General features: G+C 55.0%; 1 protein-coding gene across 5 annotated transcripts; it reads left to right on the top strand.

Annotated features, from left to right (window-relative positions):
* The first annotated feature begins 1263 nt into the window (after positions 1-1263).
* Positions 1264-16204, top strand: MAP3K12 (mitogen-activated protein kinase kinase kinase 12). Of its 5 annotated transcripts, none has more exons than XM_059936001.1 (15): positions 1264-1369; positions 9494-9667; positions 9767-9975; positions 10588-10771; positions 10938-11129; positions 11410-11568; positions 11735-11893; positions 12635-12743; positions 12994-13103; positions 13227-13343; positions 13467-13604; positions 13800-14424; positions 14624-14694; positions 14786-15059; positions 15466-16204. In XM_059936001.1, exons 2-15 carry the CDS (start codon positions 9531-9533, stop codon positions 15562-15564), a joined length of 2583 nt encoding a protein of 860 aa, XP_059791984.1. In that variant the 5' UTR covers positions 1264-1369; positions 9494-9530; the 3' UTR covers positions 15565-16204. The 5 variants fall into 5 exon arrangements, with proteins under 5 accessions (XP_059791984.1, XP_059791980.1, XP_059791981.1 ...); XM_059935998.1 differs by lacking the exon at positions 1264-1369 and adding exons at positions 6793-7511; positions 8777-8825 and having other exon boundaries at positions 9494-9975; XM_059935997.1 differs by having other exon boundaries at positions 9494-9975.
* The last annotated feature ends 426 nt before the right edge of the window (positions 16205-16630 follow it).

Here is a 16630-nt window from a genome sequence, read left to right as displayed (position 1 = left end):
CCAGGTGCAAGGCTGCTGTCGGTTCCTGACTCTGCAGTCTGGGAGGGTGAGCCCTGCCTGGACGCGGGAGGGCACTATCCTCTGCCCCTCAGGGCACCGGGGCAGTTGTAAATCCTAGCCCATCTCAGTCTCAGTTCCCGCTCAGCCTTTGGCCTAAGCCCCTGGCTCTCGGGCCTTCGTCTCACAGAACCTGCTTCTTTTTCCTAGGTTGTCCTTCACCTCCCTTCCCCTTAATTCTGCCCTGCAGCCTGTCGGTTTCCGCTTTTCCAAAGCCTTTTTAGAATGGCCCTACACCTTTCTGTAGCTGGTTCCCCTACGCCAGGAGACCCCCCCCTCTGGGGACTGAGAATCAGGCTATAGTGGGACAACAGGATTAGTAGGACTAAGGCACATAGTGGTCTCATTCCCTCTGCCCTGGGTCTTGGGTCTCTCAGCTAAAGAGAGAACAAGAGAAGATTCTGGCCTCTTAAGACTAATCGACTAATCTGTGTGCGGAGCAGAACGCGTATTTTTGGGTCCCAGAGCTCCATTCCCTCTTCACCAAGGTCTCACGGCCACTGGCCTGAAAGTTGTAGGGAAAATCTTGTGACCTTGGAGAGAAAGAGATCACGAAAAATGTCTGACTCTAACGAGTGTTCTGGGAATGGATCAGGGAAGAGATGGGCTTCTCTTTGCGGGGGTAGCGGTCCGGAGGAATCTTGGAATAATAACAAGGGGTCATCCAGGAACACTGGAGGGGGACGGGGCATTGAGCTGAGTGGATTCCAGCTGGGTGGAAGTGGAGTTGTGAAAATTAGGGGAAAGAAGACAGGCAAGATCGTTTGACAGGGGGAACGATGCTAGAGCGCTGGGGGCTGGGGGTCCCACCTGAGGGGCTGCTGTCTCAGGGTATGGGAGGGAGCTTTTAAGACCAGCATGGTGGGCTCCTACGGAATCGGCTTAAGGCCGGGGGTGGGATCGCTCCAGGTCCCCGCCAGCAGGGAGGTGCGGGGCCCGGACGACCAGGGACGAGCCTGGAACGTGCCTGATGGCAGCAGCAGGCTCCTTTAAGAGGCCGCGGCTCCAGCGCAGCATCCCCCGTTCAGGGCGTGTCCGTCCCGGGGGGCCCGGGGCGGGGGCCTTGGAAGGAGCGGGAGTTCAAGCCGCGTGAGGACGGGGCTTGGGGTCGGGGGGTGGGGGGAGAAAGCTGGGGCTGACACCCGTGCACCCGGACACCGCACGAGCATCGCCTGTGACAGCGCCCCTGGTCCGGTCGAGGGCAGCGGGGGGAGGAGGGAAGGAGGAGGAGAAGGAGGAGGAGGCGGGAGCAGCATCCGGAGCCGAGCTGCAGCAGCGCCGCCTTTTGTGCTGCGGCCGCGGAGCCCCCGAGGTGAGAGCCGGGCCGAGTTGTGGAGGGTCGGGGGCAGGGATGGGTCCGGGTCCTGGGGTCCGGGTGCCGAGGGAGGGTCGGGAGGCAGATGTGGCGGGGTGCGGGGAGGGTGGCGCGGGGATGCTGAGACCGTGGGGATGGAGGAACTGGGGACCTGGACCCGACGCCTGTGGGGATGGGAAGGAGGGGAACCGAGCGGAGGGACGCCGCGGCCCAGCTTGGAGGCGAAGGGCCTCCAGAGCTGGAAAGGAGTGTGTGGGGTGGGGGTGGGGGCACGACTGGGGGACGGACGTAAAGGACAGGGGGCAAGGGAACATCCTCCTCTCCTCCCACTCACCCTCAGGAGGGGGGAGAGGGAAGGAGGAGGAAGAGTTTGGGCCCCCTCAGGGCAGGAAAGGAAGGACAAGGCCTCATGTGCCCCTCACTCCCCTCCCCCCTACACACACACACACTTAGCAGGCTGCACCTGAGGATTATAGGCAAGAGCACCTGTTCCTGGATGCCCAGGTGATGGTCATCCTCCCCTCCCCCATTCTTAGGTGGCTTTCTCCCTCCTCAGTCTCTCCATCTTCTCTGGCTCCCCTAACCCATTTCCCAAGCCCAGGCCTTTCATAGACCTCCTCCCTTTTCCCTACATACTCCTCAAACTCCTTGGCTTAAAACTATGCAGGAATCCTTTCCACAGAGTTAAAACTCCTATAACCATGGCCTTGGCTAAGGGGAGGGAAGAGAAAGGGTCAGAGGCTCTATAGACAGTGGAAGGAAATAGTGGGGTATCCCTTAGAATTGAGGGAAGAGTCCCACCTTTTAGCTCCTTTACCTGCTCCCTCTTGGGAGGAGAGTGGGTCAGCAGCCCTCAACCAGGAAGGGGTGCACACGAGGTCTTGCCCCAACACAGAATCATCTCAAGCCACAGTCAGTGCCTCCCTCTAAACACAATTTCCCTTCCAACTCACAGAATGGACTCCATGGCTCTGGGAGCTCTGATTTTTCAGCCAGAGGGTCATATCTAGGGAAGGCAAGTAGGAGGGATTCAGGAAGGAAAGGGCCTGAGTATGCCCTGCGTCTTCCCATCCAGGCACTGAAGTTCCTCTGAGCTTTAGGGCCTGCTCCCTCCTATCTCACACTTGAGGGTGGAAAAAACTTCTGCCCTCTCCAGCCTGCCACCCATCTACTCACTCACTGTGGGGACTGAGGCAATGCTGGGAAGACCAATGGTGTGATACACTAACCCCAGCACATGTGAAAACGAACCGCTAAATATCCATCCCCTAATTCAACCCAAGTATGGGCAGGGGAGGCAAGAAGTTTACGTAAGAAAGTGGCTCAGGACTTTCTGGTTGTCCTTACAGCTAAGGATGGCAAAACCCCTCTAAAAACTGACTGCTGTTTCTGGGCCCTTCCCCCTGAGGTGATGTGCTACTCTGGCTTTGCCAGGAAGAGGACCCTAAATTCTAGTACCCACCACCCTGGACTTGCCCAATGGCTTATCACGTGCAGTCCCACCTAGCCCTGCTGGTCTGGGAGAAAGAAGGGATTAGGGAATCAACCCCTTCAGGAGTCCCTGTTGAGGCAGAACAAGGATAGTGTGGAGATGACGCCAGCAGGGGACACGGGGGCTTCACGATGGGCTGGCTACAGACACTAGTCTGTCTGCTTCCTTTGCTCCCAGGAGAACTAGGGGCAGCTGTGCTGGGGAAAGGTGACGAGGCGGCAGGGGCGTGCTATTCCAGAGGAGAAGAAGAATCCTCCAGGATACAGCCCTTTTCCTTTGGTTCCTTCTTTCTTCACTCTCCTTTTTATCCCTGTGTTTATCTAGCTCCCTTTCCACCTATACCATCTCTGCTGCCTCTTGCTTTGCGGAGGGAGACAACGGAAAGAAGGGAAGGGACACACGTTTATAAAAATCTACTACTGCTTGTTAGGCGCTTTCCACATGCTAATGTTTATAGGGAGCTTCCTGTGTGCCAGGTACCAGGCCAGGAACTTTATTTGGATTATCTCAATACTGCTTATAACAATACTGAGAGGTAGAATGATCATCATTTCTATTTTAGGGATGAGGAAACTGAAACTTAAAGAAGTTAAGTAATCTGTTCAAAATCAAAAAATCAGTATGTGGCAAAAGAGTTTAGGATTTGAACCCAGGTGTATCTGACCCAGAGCCTATGTTATTACCCACATAATATCCTGCATTGCCACTGTGTGAATTAGTGACCACTGTCGCCATTTAGAGATGAAGAAACTGAGGTTTGTTAAGAAGTCTCGTGCTCCAGGTCGCCCAGCTGCTCAAGAGCAGAGACAGGACCTCAAGCAAGCCTCTCTGCTTCTCAGGCCATCCACCCTCCCTCCCTAGCTCACTGTCCAAGGCTAGGTGACAGGAATGGATATAGGCACTCTGTAATTTTCATTTCTTCTTTTTCAGTTTAAAATAGATTTTTTAATTTCTTAATAAAAATACCCACAATTCCACCTACTTAGAAATGGTTACACATTGGTTTCTATCCTTCCAGATCTTTTTAAATGCACATCCGGCTCAGGAACAATTTGTTAAAATACGCTTAACTTCTTCCAGGTGCACCTGAGGTCCTAAGTAGCAGAGACCCCTGTGACCCATCATACCTTGCTCCTACCCTCGCCTTCCCCTCAAACCTTGACGGGTAGGGCTGCGGGGTGATCCTGGGCCACGATGGCCAGGGGGTGAGGATGGGGTACAGGCAATTAGGCCTTCCCCCTCAGTCCAGAGGAGGTGGGATATAAGGATTTGCAGAGGAAGGACGGGGGCCTCTAGCACACCACTGCCATTGTGACCTGGTTCCCCTGGGACGTGAAATCAAGATTTGTCCTGGGGAAGTAGAAGGTTCTGGTCTCCCTTCTGGTCAGACAGAAGAGATGGCCTCTCCAGAATCCACAGAGAAAGACCTGGTGTCCAGCCAACCAGAAAGACAAAGCCGGGAGCCCCAGCACTGTGCTCATGGTATTCCCCACATCATCTTACTTAACCCTCACCATCCCATAAGATAGGGTTGGGAGTCTCGGAGGGATTACGTTCCTTGAACTAATTCACGGCAATATGAGGTTTTAGTTCTGATCTCTCCAAATCCAAAGCTGGTTCTTTTTTCCTAAACAGTACTGCCGCCTCTCTCCCAGCCCCTTCACTGCCCACCCTACTGGAGGAAGAGGTGGTGGCAGCTAGGGGTCTCAGGGCTGGACCTGTGTGAGGCTGGGGGCCTGGAGTTAGGGGTGAGCTCCAGTTTTGCCCAGGCTCTCAGGGGAAGGCATTCCCCCCTTATGAGGGCACAATAGAAAAGCTGTAGTTCCTTCCATCTGAGAATAACCCTGGGGCCAGGACCACGGATCCTGTAAAAAGCAAAACAAAAACAAGCTGCAGCCAAGTGGCCAGGAGCCTTGGCCAGGAGGGGTTAGAGTCTTTTACTCTCTCAGGATCTCAAAGCCTGGATTGGTGGAACTACCATTCCCAAGTCTTGGGTCTCCTTTCTGTGTGAAGACATCCCCTCCACCCCCAGTCAGGAGAGAAGGGGAATCTTCCTTCCTTTCCTGAGTGCAAAATAGGGTCCAAGACAGTGGCGAGTGCTCAGTGTGAGAGCCCAAGACTTGGACAGATGGCCTGGCCTCTCAACTGAGCCCCCAAGACAGCCAGACAAGCAGCTTGGCATTGAGATTCTGCTGTTAGAACAGGAGGGAGTGAGAAACGATTTAATGGGTTGCTTTGCCACAGGCCTCCAGCATCTCAGGCAGGAGAATCTGGGAGGAGGAATGAAAGGGGTGTGGGGTACTCCCTGCCCGCACTCCACCCCTACAGCCCCCTGGAGGGAACCACCAGCAGAGAACCTGGTAGCTGAAACTGAATTGGGGCTTCCTGGGGTGTCCGAAGAGTGGCTTCCCCTGGAAGATGCATAGTTTAGGGACCACTCTCTCCCCTCACCCAATCTGGAGCCGAGTTCTGCACAGTGACCTTTTGGTAAATATGGTTGACAGAATGACTGACAGAGATATCCACCCCTTCCTGTCACATCCCTGCCCTTCCCCCGTGCTCTGCATAATTGATGGCCAGGGAGACATCCCACCCCCAGGGTGACCGAATGTCTGGGGCAGGGGTTCCTAGCCATGATATCCCCCGCCCCCCGCCCTGCAAAGCCCTGGCGCCAAGGCCCAGGTGGTGAGCAGTGGGACACAGCTGGCAGGTCAGAGATAAAGGACACAGAGAGAGAGTGTGTGTTGGGAGAGAGGAATCTCCAGTTTACTATAATCCCCTGGGGCCTCAGCTCCACCCCACCCCCACCCCCCACCCCAATACACACACACTCCTTCAGGTCAATCTGGAAGAGCTGTCATTAGCCTGAGAACAAGGAGGGGTGGACTGAGCGTGCCTGGGTTCCCTCCCTTTCCTTCGGTCCCATCTCCTATTTCTTCAGCTACTTCCACTGCCCGAAAAGACAAACAGGTGAAATGGCTTCTCTCCCTCTCCCCAGCTGCTGGCCCTGGATACTGGAGGGGCCCCTGGGGAGGCCAGGGGGACTGGAGGGAGGCTTGGCTGCAAGTGTCTCGGAGCGTGTCACCTTTTCTATGCCTAAGGCTCCAGGTTGCCAAACACCAGGTGAAGGCTGAAAAATTCCTTTAAAAAGGCAGGTGTTGTGCCTACTCAGAGCTCAGCTTCTAAATAGGAAATGAATTGGGGAGGGCACAGATGATCTGTTTTTCAATCCCCTTTCAGCTCCTTTTACTCAGTGTCCTCTGCTTTTCAAAATCAGTTTTTCAGTCCATCCTTCTTAGGAGCGTCTCTCCCTGTGCTTCACGCTGTTCGGTCTGGCTTTCTCTCAACTAGGTAGGCCCTCCTTCTCTGGCCGTGCCTGTCGCCGTTTCGCGTGTCCAGTCTTCCTGTCTCACCATTTCCTGCTTTCTCTGTGGCACCGCACCCCCAAAGTCAACCCAAGTCCCCTCTCTTCACCACCACCGGCTCTCCCTCCAATGCACGCGGGGACGGGGGTCAGCGTGGGGAAGAAGGGACCCCCGGTGGGGTCCAGGATCCCCGCCTGCCAGCCCGCAACCAGCACGTGGGCCAGCCCGAGTCAGGGGCGGGGCCCGGGCTGGGCCCCACCCCCGCGATCGCCGCTCACGTGACTCCGGGCTAATCTTGTCCCGGTGACTTCACGCGCCGCCTCGGGCCCAGTCGTCATGGTTACGCCGCAGCGCCCAGCGCTTCCCCCAACCCGCTGCGTCCCCTCCCCTTCTCCGCCCGGACCCCCTCCTCCTGCCGCCGGGCCCCCGCCCCCAGCCCCAAGCCACGTGACGGCCGGGAAGGAGGTCGGGAAGCGGGAGGGCGAGCTGGGGCCGTAACCCCTTCCTCTCCGCTTCGAACGGCCCTCACTCTGGCTTCTAGCAGCCGGAGTGCCCCAGTTCCGCCAGCCCTCCCTGCAGGCCCACCCGGGCGGAGCGCCGGGAGCCCCGGCCTTCGTTCTCAGTGGTCCGGAAGGGACGCCCGGCGTGGGGGGCGCAGGCGAAAGCCCTCGGGTCCTCCCGCGGACGTTCTCCGGCGAATTGGCACGTTGCTTGGGCTGTCATTTGCCTTACTACGTGCATCTCACCTCTTGAAGCCGCCGTTATCTCGCGGGATATGTTGGGGATTCGGAGGCTGGGATTTCAGCTTTCTGAGCCTCAGTTTTCTCAAGAATATAAAGGGACCAATGATAATACCTCCTTCCCTGGGTGGTTCTGAGGAATGAGGGAGCTAATGCATGCGTAGTGTACGTCTGGTCCTTAGGACGATCCTCTGGGGTGTGTAGGGCAGTGGTTGCACCTTACTGGACACCTTCCTGCTCGCCGGGTGCTGTTCGAAGCCCTGGGATCCCGTGCGACATCGTCACTCTCAGGAGTGCAGGCTCTCGGAGGAGCCGGACGCCCGCTCGACCGCACTGTGTCTCCAGGATAATGGGAGCCATGATGGAGGAAGCACAGGGGGCTGTGCCAGCCCAGAAGGAACAGTAACTCAGAGCAGCAGGGACAGGGAAGAAGACTTCCAGGATGAAGTGAGACTTGGAAGACAACAGATGGGGCTTGAGAAGCGCCTTCCAGGCTGAGCACGGAGCTTGAGCCTCTTCCTAGCTAACAGCACCTTGGGCAGGTTATTTAAGACCTCTGCTACCTCTGTCAAATGGGCGTAAGGATGCCTAACTTAGAGTTGTTAGGATTAAATAAGCTAATGCACCTATAACAGAGGCTAACATGCATGGTAAGCTTTCCATAAGTGTTAGCCATTCTCATTAGGTGCCCTGGCCCAAACTCCTGATGTAGCTTGGTGACAAGCTCTGTCCATTATGGCCTGGGTACCAACAGCAGTGGGAGACGAGGCTGGGGAGGGGCCAAGAGCATGGAGGTGAGGCTGCAGGACCAAGTGGGGGCTACTAGAGGGTTTGAAGAAGAGGGGTGCTGGCCAATTTGTGCTTTAGAAAGATCCTTCTAAAGGCTAGGTGGAGAATGGGGTGGGGGGAGCCTTAGAAGAACTTGGAGACCATTTAAGGGGCAGTTGTCCTGGGCCAGGTGACACAGCTAATGAGGCCTGAATTAAGGCAGTAACATGGAACTAGAGAAGAGAGACTAGAAAGGCACTGGGTCAGGGCTTTTCGAATGTGCCAGGCATAATAAGAATCAACTGGGGTGCTTGTTAAACACTCATCCAGGCAAACCCCACACCCACCCACTGAAAAGGTCTTTGAGAGGCCTGGAAATCAAGAGTTACAAGAGCTGAGACAATCAGAGGTGCATCCCCACCCAGTGAGCCCTTTTTATTGTAGATTCCTGCCACCCCTCTCCAGTCGTGATTCAGAGGCTCCGATGCAGGTGGTTAAGGAGGGACCCTACTATGCTGAATAGTTAGAGAGGACTGCTGGCCTCAAGAATCCCTACACCTCAGGATGATCTGGTAACTGACTAGATGTGGAGAGAAATGGGAGACCAGATGACTTCTGGTGTCAGGCTTCGGACAAGATTGGTATGGGTTGAAGAATTCGCTGTGCCTGAGTGATAGCTAGTTTATCCCTTTGTACAGTTGGAGAAATGGAGGCTCAACTACAGCTTGCCTGAGATCACGCAGCCAGTAAGCAACAGAGGCAAAGCTAGGATTCGGATTTTTTAATGGTTGCTTTATAGATAGCACCCAGCTATGAACTAGGACAAATCTCTATTGTTTGGAAAGCTGGATCTTGGTCTGGGGAGTGGGGGGAGAGGGCAATGGAGAAAGAGGAAAGGAGACTGAACTGAACCGTGGGGGAGCAGTGGGACTGATGGGAGGGCTAAGGGGGATGAAGCAGTAGGCTACAGCTTGTCCTGACACAGTTTCTGCATCCTCCTTGGACGGTTCTACCTTTTTCCCTCGTCTGTGCTGGGCAGATAATGGAGCTGATGGGTTACAGCCGTCACTTACCTCGGAGAGGCCCAGGTGTGTACGTGTGAGCACCCGAGAGGGAGACCCAGATGTGAGCCCTGAATGTGCCTTAGGATAAGACTCTCAGCAGGATCATGTATCAAGTACATGAGTGTGAGGCCCAGGAATGTCATGTGAGAGTGCCTGAGCGGCACCGAGTCCTAGCAGTGTCACCTGTGTGTGCTTCAGTGCGAGGGAGGCTTAGGAGTGTTACTGTTGTGTGCCTAAGGTTGAGACTCAGAATGTGTATATCCCAAGGACCCTTATATGACACGTGTGTGCACGTGAGCCTCAAGTGAAAGATATAATGTGCTCCAGAGGTGAATTACAGTAATCTTACAGGGAGAAGGGAACTAGTCTATTACCGTACTTGAGTTTGGGACGTACCTTACCAGTATGTACCTGAGCAGGGCTGTTACCTGTATCTACGTGAGAATGGTACTTAGGTATGTTGCCTGTATACCTAAGGAAGACTTGTGTCACTAATAGAGGAAGCTTATGTTTCCCAAGATGGATCCCAGGGGGAGCTTGGAGGGGGATAGGTACCTGAGGGTGAGGTTCAAGTGTTACTTCCAGGAGGCTCTTGTGAGCCCAGCTCCCCACCCCATGCCCCTGCTTCTAGGGCGAGCCTCCTGAGCTGGGGCACCTGCGGCTTTGACGGCCCCTCCTCCTTTTTCCCACAGGGCCCACCGCTCACCACTACACCGGGGCCCAGAGGCCATGGCCTGCCTCCATGAGACCCGCACACCCTCCCCTTCCTTTGGGGGTTTCGTGTCCACCCTAAGCGAGGCGTCCATGCGCAAGCTGGACCCAGACACTTCCGACTGCACCCCCGAGAAGGACCTGACGCCTACCCAGTGTGTACTCCGAGATGTAGTGCCGCTCGGGGGGCAGGGCGGGGGCGGGCCCAGCCCCTCCCCAGGTGGAGAGCCGCCCCCTGAGCCTTTTGCCAACAGTGTCCTGCAGCTGCACGAGCAGGATGCTGGGGGCCCAGGGGGAGCCACTGGGTCCCCTGAGAGTCGGGCGTCCAGAGTTCGAGCAGATGAGGTGCGGCTACAGTGCCAGAGCAGCAGCGGCTTCCTGGAAGGCCTCTTCGGCTGCCTGCGCCCTGTCTGGACCATGATTGGGAAGGCCTACTCCACGGAGCACAAGCAGCAGCAGGAAGGTAGGCTGTGTCCTCGAGGAGACCCTCTCCCCAGCTCCCTGAGCCTGAGATCCGTTTGGACAGCCCCACCTAAGTCGCCTGATGATCCTTTTCTCTCCCCAGAGCCCAGCCCCTTATTTGTCCATCAGCCACTGACTCCCCAGTTTTTCTTTTCTTTTTTTTTTTAAATTAATTTATTTATTATGGGCTGCGTTGGGTCTTCATTGCTGTGCGCGGGCTTTCTCTAGTTGCGGCGAACGGGCTTCTTATTGCGGTGGCTTCTCTTGTTGCGGAGCACGGGCTCTAGGCGCGCGGGCTTCAGTAGCTGTGGCGCACGGGGTTAGTTACTTCGTGGCATGTGGGATCTTCCCGGACCAGGGCTCGAACCATGTCCCCTGCACTGGCAGGCAGATTCTTAACCACTGCGACACCAGGGAAGTCCCCCCAGTTTCTTTTTAGACCACCCCTTCATTTCCTTCCTGTCCCCTCATCTTCTCAGCCCATTTTAGCTACTTTTCTGCCTCACCCTCCTTGAGTCATTTCAGCCAACCCAATGCTTTTCCCTGAGCCTGACCACCCCAAGGCCCCAGGTGTGGCTCTCTGAGCCTGTGGCACTGTGCCTCCTGTCCACAGACCTTTGGGAGGTCCCCTTTGAGGAAATCCTGGACCTGCAGTGGGTGGGCTCAGGGGCCCAGGGCGCCGTCTTCCTGGGGCGCTTCCATGGGGAGGAGGTGGCTGTGAAGAAGGTACGGGACCTGAAGGAGACTGACATCAAGCACCTGCGAAAGCTGAAGCACCCTAACATCATCACCTTCAAGTAAGGTCTGGGGCAGGGGCCGGGGTACTCTTTTGAGGGCAGGGATCTACCGCACCCTTCCTGAAGCGGGTGCCAGAATGGCGTGGGTGGGAATGGGGGTGCCAGGTGTGAATCAAGTGGATGCTGGGCTGGCTGAGGCCTTCATGCCACTGTGTTTGGCTCCCAGGGGCGTGTGTACCCAGGCTCCCTGCTACTGCATCCTTATGGAGTTCTGCGCCCAGGGCCAGCTGTATGAGGTGCTGCGGGCTGGCCGCCCTGTCACCCCCTCCTTGCTGGTTGACTGGTCCATGGGCATTGCCGGTGGCATGAACTACCTGCACCTGCACAAGATTATCCACCGAGACCTCAAGTCCCCCAAGTGAGTAAGCAAGCAAGCAGGGAGAAGCTACTGTGCACGGTCTCCTGTAGGTGTCCCCACACAGGTCAGTGTGACCATCTCCCTGCTTTCAGACCCTGTCCTAAAGTCCATGTGGCCATCTCAGAAACCCCTCCCAAGTGACAGTCCTATCTCAAGAGGGCTGTGGTAAGCCCCCCGTTTCTGGGTGTCCCAAATGACTTAAAACAGAAAGGTAGAGTTGCTTCAGCTAGATGAGGTGCGTGGAGGGGCCCGGACCCCAGCTGACTACACTCTTTACCAGCATGCTAATCACGTACGACGATGTGGTGAAGATCTCCGATTTTGGCACTTCCAAGGAGCTGAGTGACAAGAGCACCAAGATGTCCTTTGCAGGGACAGTAGCCTGGATGGCCCCTGAAGTGATCCGCAACGAGCCTGTGTCTGAGAAGGTCGACATCTGGTGAGGGCCAGGCTGAGGACTGAGAATAGCAGGCGGCCAGCATGAGAGCTGGCGGGGTGGGGGGTTCTTCCAGGGCCTGAGTACAAGTGAGAAGTGAGACGAGCCTGCAGTAACCTGCAGGGCCTCTGGAGGAAGAACCCCCAAGTGACGTCCCTCTTATCCCTAGGTCCTTTGGTGTGGTGCTGTGGGAACTGCTGACTGGTGAGATCCCCTACAAAGACGTAGATTCCTCAGCCATCATCTGGGGTGTGGGAAGCAACAGTCTCCATCTGCCTGTGCCCTCCAGCTGCCCAGACGGCTTCAAAATCCTGCTTCGCCAGTGCTGGTAAGGACCACCTGGCCAAGCTGGGAAGCAAGGGAGTGTGGCTGACGGTTAGCCAGCACCCAGGACCCAGGCATCCAGGCCCAGGATCCTGAACAGGGAAAGGGGGACAGAGCTCCCAAATATGGCTCTCCAAGAAAGACCCCAGGATTCAGAGTGTGTATCAAGGGAACTAGGATAAAGAACTGAGAGAAATTGGGCTGACCAATAGTCTGCAGGGGTGCACAAACTGTGTGTGACCTTGGGCAAGCAGTGTTCCCTCTGAACCTGTTTCCTTATCTGCAAAATGGGGACAACAGTGTCTGATATAGAGGGTGGCTATGAAGCGCCTGTGAAGGACCAGCACAGCCACTGAGCATGGTTGGTTGAGCCTCAAGTAGACTGTCTTACAACGCGGGAGGCCCTGGACCCTTGTTGGGAACCTAGACCATGGAGGAAGGTGGGAGATTTCTAATCTTTGGTTAAGCATTTCCCCAAATGTGTTTCTTTTAATGGAGTTACTCAAAAAGGTTTGTTTTGGCAAACAAGTTGGAAAACAGGATTAAATAGGTTTCCTTACTGCAGGACTTTGATATGCTAACAGATGACCTGTAACATTTCCTAGATAGTTGACCAGGGAATTCTTTTGTCACAGAATACGTTCTAGAGTTGGATTCTCCAGGACATGCTTTGGGAAAGGATGCTCTAGTTCCTTTCTGGACCTCCCTGAAATTCCTTTCTCTCCCACAACTCCATTCCCTCCAGGAACAGCAAACCACGAAATCGTCCATCATTCCGACAGATCCTGCTGCATCTGGACATCGCCTCAGCCGACGTACTCTCCACACCCCAGGAGACTTACTTTAAGTCCCAGGTGTGCTGTGGGGAGGAAAACGAATGCCTTAGCTCCCTCTCTTTGCAGGGATAATGGTGTCCTTTGAGTGGAGGCTGGGAAGAAGGGTGGCTGGGGATGGATAGATTAGCTCTTGAAGGACTGAGACCTGGTCTTGGTTGATCCTGTGCCCCACTCCCGTCTGCTCCAACACACACAGTTTGCAGCAGTGCAGGCACCTGCGAAGGCTTTCTACAGGTCTCCTCACCCCTAATTTTCTCTCCCCCCCCAGGCAGAGTGGCGTGAAGAGGTAAAGCTGCATTTTGAAAAAATTAAGTCAGAAGGGACCTGTCTGCACCGCCTAGAAGAAGAGCTGGTGATGCGGAGGAGGGAGGAGCTCAGGTGTGTGTTTTGGGAAGGTGATTTCACCAATAGCAGGGCCTGCAGACCAGTTCCCAGAGACTGGGATAAATTATCGCACCAGGTGAAGCCAGCTCACCTCGGGGACCCTTCTGCCCATTTCAGACACGCCTTGGACATCAGGGAACACTATGAGCGGAAGCTGGAGAGAGCCAACAACCTGTACATGGAACTTAATGCCCTCATGTTGCAGCTGGAGCTGAAGGAAAGGGAGCTACTCAGGTAATCACACACACCCTCATACACCAAATCCCGTCTTCCTGGAGCTGTGCCTGACTTGGAGATCCTACTGAGCCTCGGCCCCCATCCCTGGTCCCATGCCCAGCTAAAGTGTTTTGTCTTTAGGAGGGAGCAAGCTTTAGAGCGGAGGTGCCCAGGTCTGCTGAAGTCACACCCTTCCCGAGGCCTCCTGCACGGGAACACAATGGAGAAGCTCATCAAGAAGAGGAATGTCCCACAGAAGCTATCACCCCACAGCAAAAGGTAGCACCAGAGTTTACACGTGCCATCGCTTGTGAATGGCAAGGGGGATGCTGGAGAGGCAGGAGTAGGGCTCAAGGATGCCAGGAAGACGGATACTGAGATGGGAGAGAGGTGCCTTGTACTGCCTGAGGTTAGGGAGTGCTTTCATGTGATACATTTGTTAATCTCCAACTTGCACTTTCCCTCTCCCACCAGGCCAGATATCCTCAAGACTGAGTCTTTGCTACCCAAGCTAGATGCAGCCCTGAGTGGGGTGGGGCTTCCTGGGTGTGCTAAGGGCCCCCCCTCACCAGGACGGAGTCGCCGTGGCAAGACCCGTCACCGCAAGGCCAGCGCCAAGGGCAGCTGTGGGGACCTGCCCGGGCTTCGAGCAGTTGTGCCACCCCATGAACCTGGGGGACCAGGAAGCCCAGTGGGGCCAGGAGGGGGAACCTCAGCCTGGGAAGCCTGCCCTCCAGCCCTCCGTGGGCTCCACCATGACCTCCTGCTCCGAAAGATGTCTTCATCGTCCCCAGACCTGCTGTCAGCAGCATTGGGAGCCCGGGTCCGGGGGGCTACAGGGGGAGCTGGGGACCCCGGCTCACCACCTCCAGCCCGGGGCGACACCCCGCCAAGTGAGGGCTCAGCACCTGGCTCCACCAGCCCGGATTCACCAGGGGGAGCCAAAGGGGAGCCACCTCCACCAGTAGGGCCTGGTGACGGTGTAGGGCTGCTGGGAACTGGAAGGGAAGGGACGGCGGGACGGGGAGGAAGCCGGGCTGGGTCCCAGCACTTGACCCCAGCTGCACTGCTGTACAGGGCTGCTGTCACCCGAAGTCAGGTAAAGTATGGAATGGTTCCTGAGCTCTTCCTCTTTCCTTCTTCTCCATGGGGTGCGGTGCAAGTCCTTAATTTACCTCCCATGTTAGGTTCTTGATCTTAAGCCATTCCCGACTTAACCCTTTATAACCATGTTTCCTTATCCTGGGTCCTTGATGACCTCTTTCCCCCTTTGACCAGTCCCCTCATCTCTCTTGCAGAAACGTGGCATCTCATCAGAGGAAGAGGAAGGAGAGGTGGACAGTGAAGTAGAGCTGACCTCAAGCCAGAGGTGAGTGATGGAATCAGGAGGTAATGGCACTCTTTGCTTTCTGAACTGCAAGGTGTAGTCAAGCTATAATCCTGGTCTGCCCAACATACAGGTGGTCTCAGGGCCTGAAAATGCGCCAGTCGCTATCTACTTTCAGCTCAGAGAATCCATCAGATGGGGAGGAAGGCACAGCTAGTGAGCCTTCCCCCAGTGGCACACCTGAAGTTGGCAGTACGAACACTGATGAGCGGCCAGATGAGCGGTCTGATGACATGTGCTCCCAGGGCTCAGAAATCCCACTGGACCCACCTTCCTCAGAGGTGGTTACTGGCCGGGAACCCAGCTCCTTGCCCATCCCACACCACAACCTACTCAGAGGGGAGCAGGTGAGTCACAACCAACCAGGTATTGGACAGGGAGCAGATGTCCAGTCATTTGAGATCTGCTAGGGAGACAGATGCAGAGGCCAGAAAGATAGGTACTTAGCCCCTGTGTCACTCTGTATCTGAAGCTGTTTCCTCTGGTACTAAAGAGCAAATATCCACATGGTAGAATTTGGGAGGTCTAGAGTACCTAGCGAGGTTGCGTGCACAGTACCTATACATTGCAGCCAGGGAGGAATCCTGAAACTAGGAGTCTGGTGCCTTGGAGAATGGCCTGAGCAACTGAAACCTGGAGACAGTAAAACCACTAAACCTGCTACTACAAAGACCACAGTGAAGGATCCTGAAGGAATCTATTTGCCAAGAGATGCTGAGCCGCACATTACTGCCTTTCTGCTCTTCTTCGCAGGGCCCTCCCAACTCTGAGGACTCAGACTGTGACAGCACTGAACTGGAAAACGCCAACAGTGGTGAAGCCTTGCGGCCCCCAGCCTCCCTCCCTCCATGAAAGCCACTCTTATCCTTGTACATAGAGAAATATTTATATAAGTAATATATATGCGCCACATAATCAACAAAGACAGGGCTATCCCAGCCTAAGTCTGGCTCAAGGGAGACTGACCCCTGACCAAGTCACCTGATAAACTCTAGGGACACTGGCAGCTGTGGAAATGAAAGACAAGTACTGCCCTAGAGATATGGGTAAGGGCAAACTGGCCCCTTCCTGCTTCACTCCAATACATTCAGCAAGTGGTGAGGCAACAGAAAAGCCAAACTTGCCTAGTTTCCTCTCTATTCTGCCTAAACCCTGAGGAGCAGGAAAGGGAGCCATTTAGACTGCACTTTTTTGTTTTCTGTTTACTCTGTTTACACATTTTGCACTTGGGAGGAGGGAGGCTAAGGCTGGGTCCTCCCCTCTGAGGTTTCTCAGGTGGCAATGTAATTTCTTTGTCCCTCCATCTCTCTGCCCAAGCGCTGGCTTAGGGACTAGGGGGAGGCCAGGAGATTGTGAAAGCATGTGATGGCTCAGGCTGAAGAACTGGGGTGTTGTTTTAAGTCCCTGCTTTTATCTTGGTGCCTGATTGGGGTGGGGACTGTCATATTGTAACCCCTGTGAAAAAACCTTGAAATATAACCACTCCATGCAGGCAAGCTGTCGAGGGTTTTCTTGGTGACTGAATGGGGTAGCCTGCATGGTTAAGTAGGAGCCTTGGGCTCCAGACGTTATCTGAGGACTCTGAGTGACTTCCTCCTTTTATGCTTTTCTAACAAACTGAACATCACTTACAGCCCCAACCTTGTAAAATCTACATAAATGGGAACAGGTCTGTCTTTATAAAGGATTCTAGTAGGACCCATACAATACCCATTCTTTTTAAAAACAGAAGACTGCAGTTTTAAGTCTGGACAAGAGTATAGGCATTCCCAGCAACCTGAATCCCAGTGAGACACACATTCAGCTGCTTCCATGTGTATGCATGTGCATCCTCCCCCACCCACCCAGTGGAAGTGCTTGCTTACACTTTGCAGACAAGTCTTAGGAAAATATAACCCCCCATCTTTTGGACCAAGGG

Source organism: Balaenoptera ricei, chromosome 10, assembly GCF_028023285.1.
Source record: "Balaenoptera ricei isolate mBalRic1 chromosome 10, mBalRic1.hap2, whole genome shotgun sequence".
Taxonomy (NCBI): Eukaryota; Metazoa; Chordata; class Mammalia; order Artiodactyla; family Balaenopteridae; genus Balaenoptera; species Balaenoptera ricei.
Note: the sequence above shows the minus strand (reverse complement) of the source record. Positions and strands in the feature narration are given on the sequence as shown.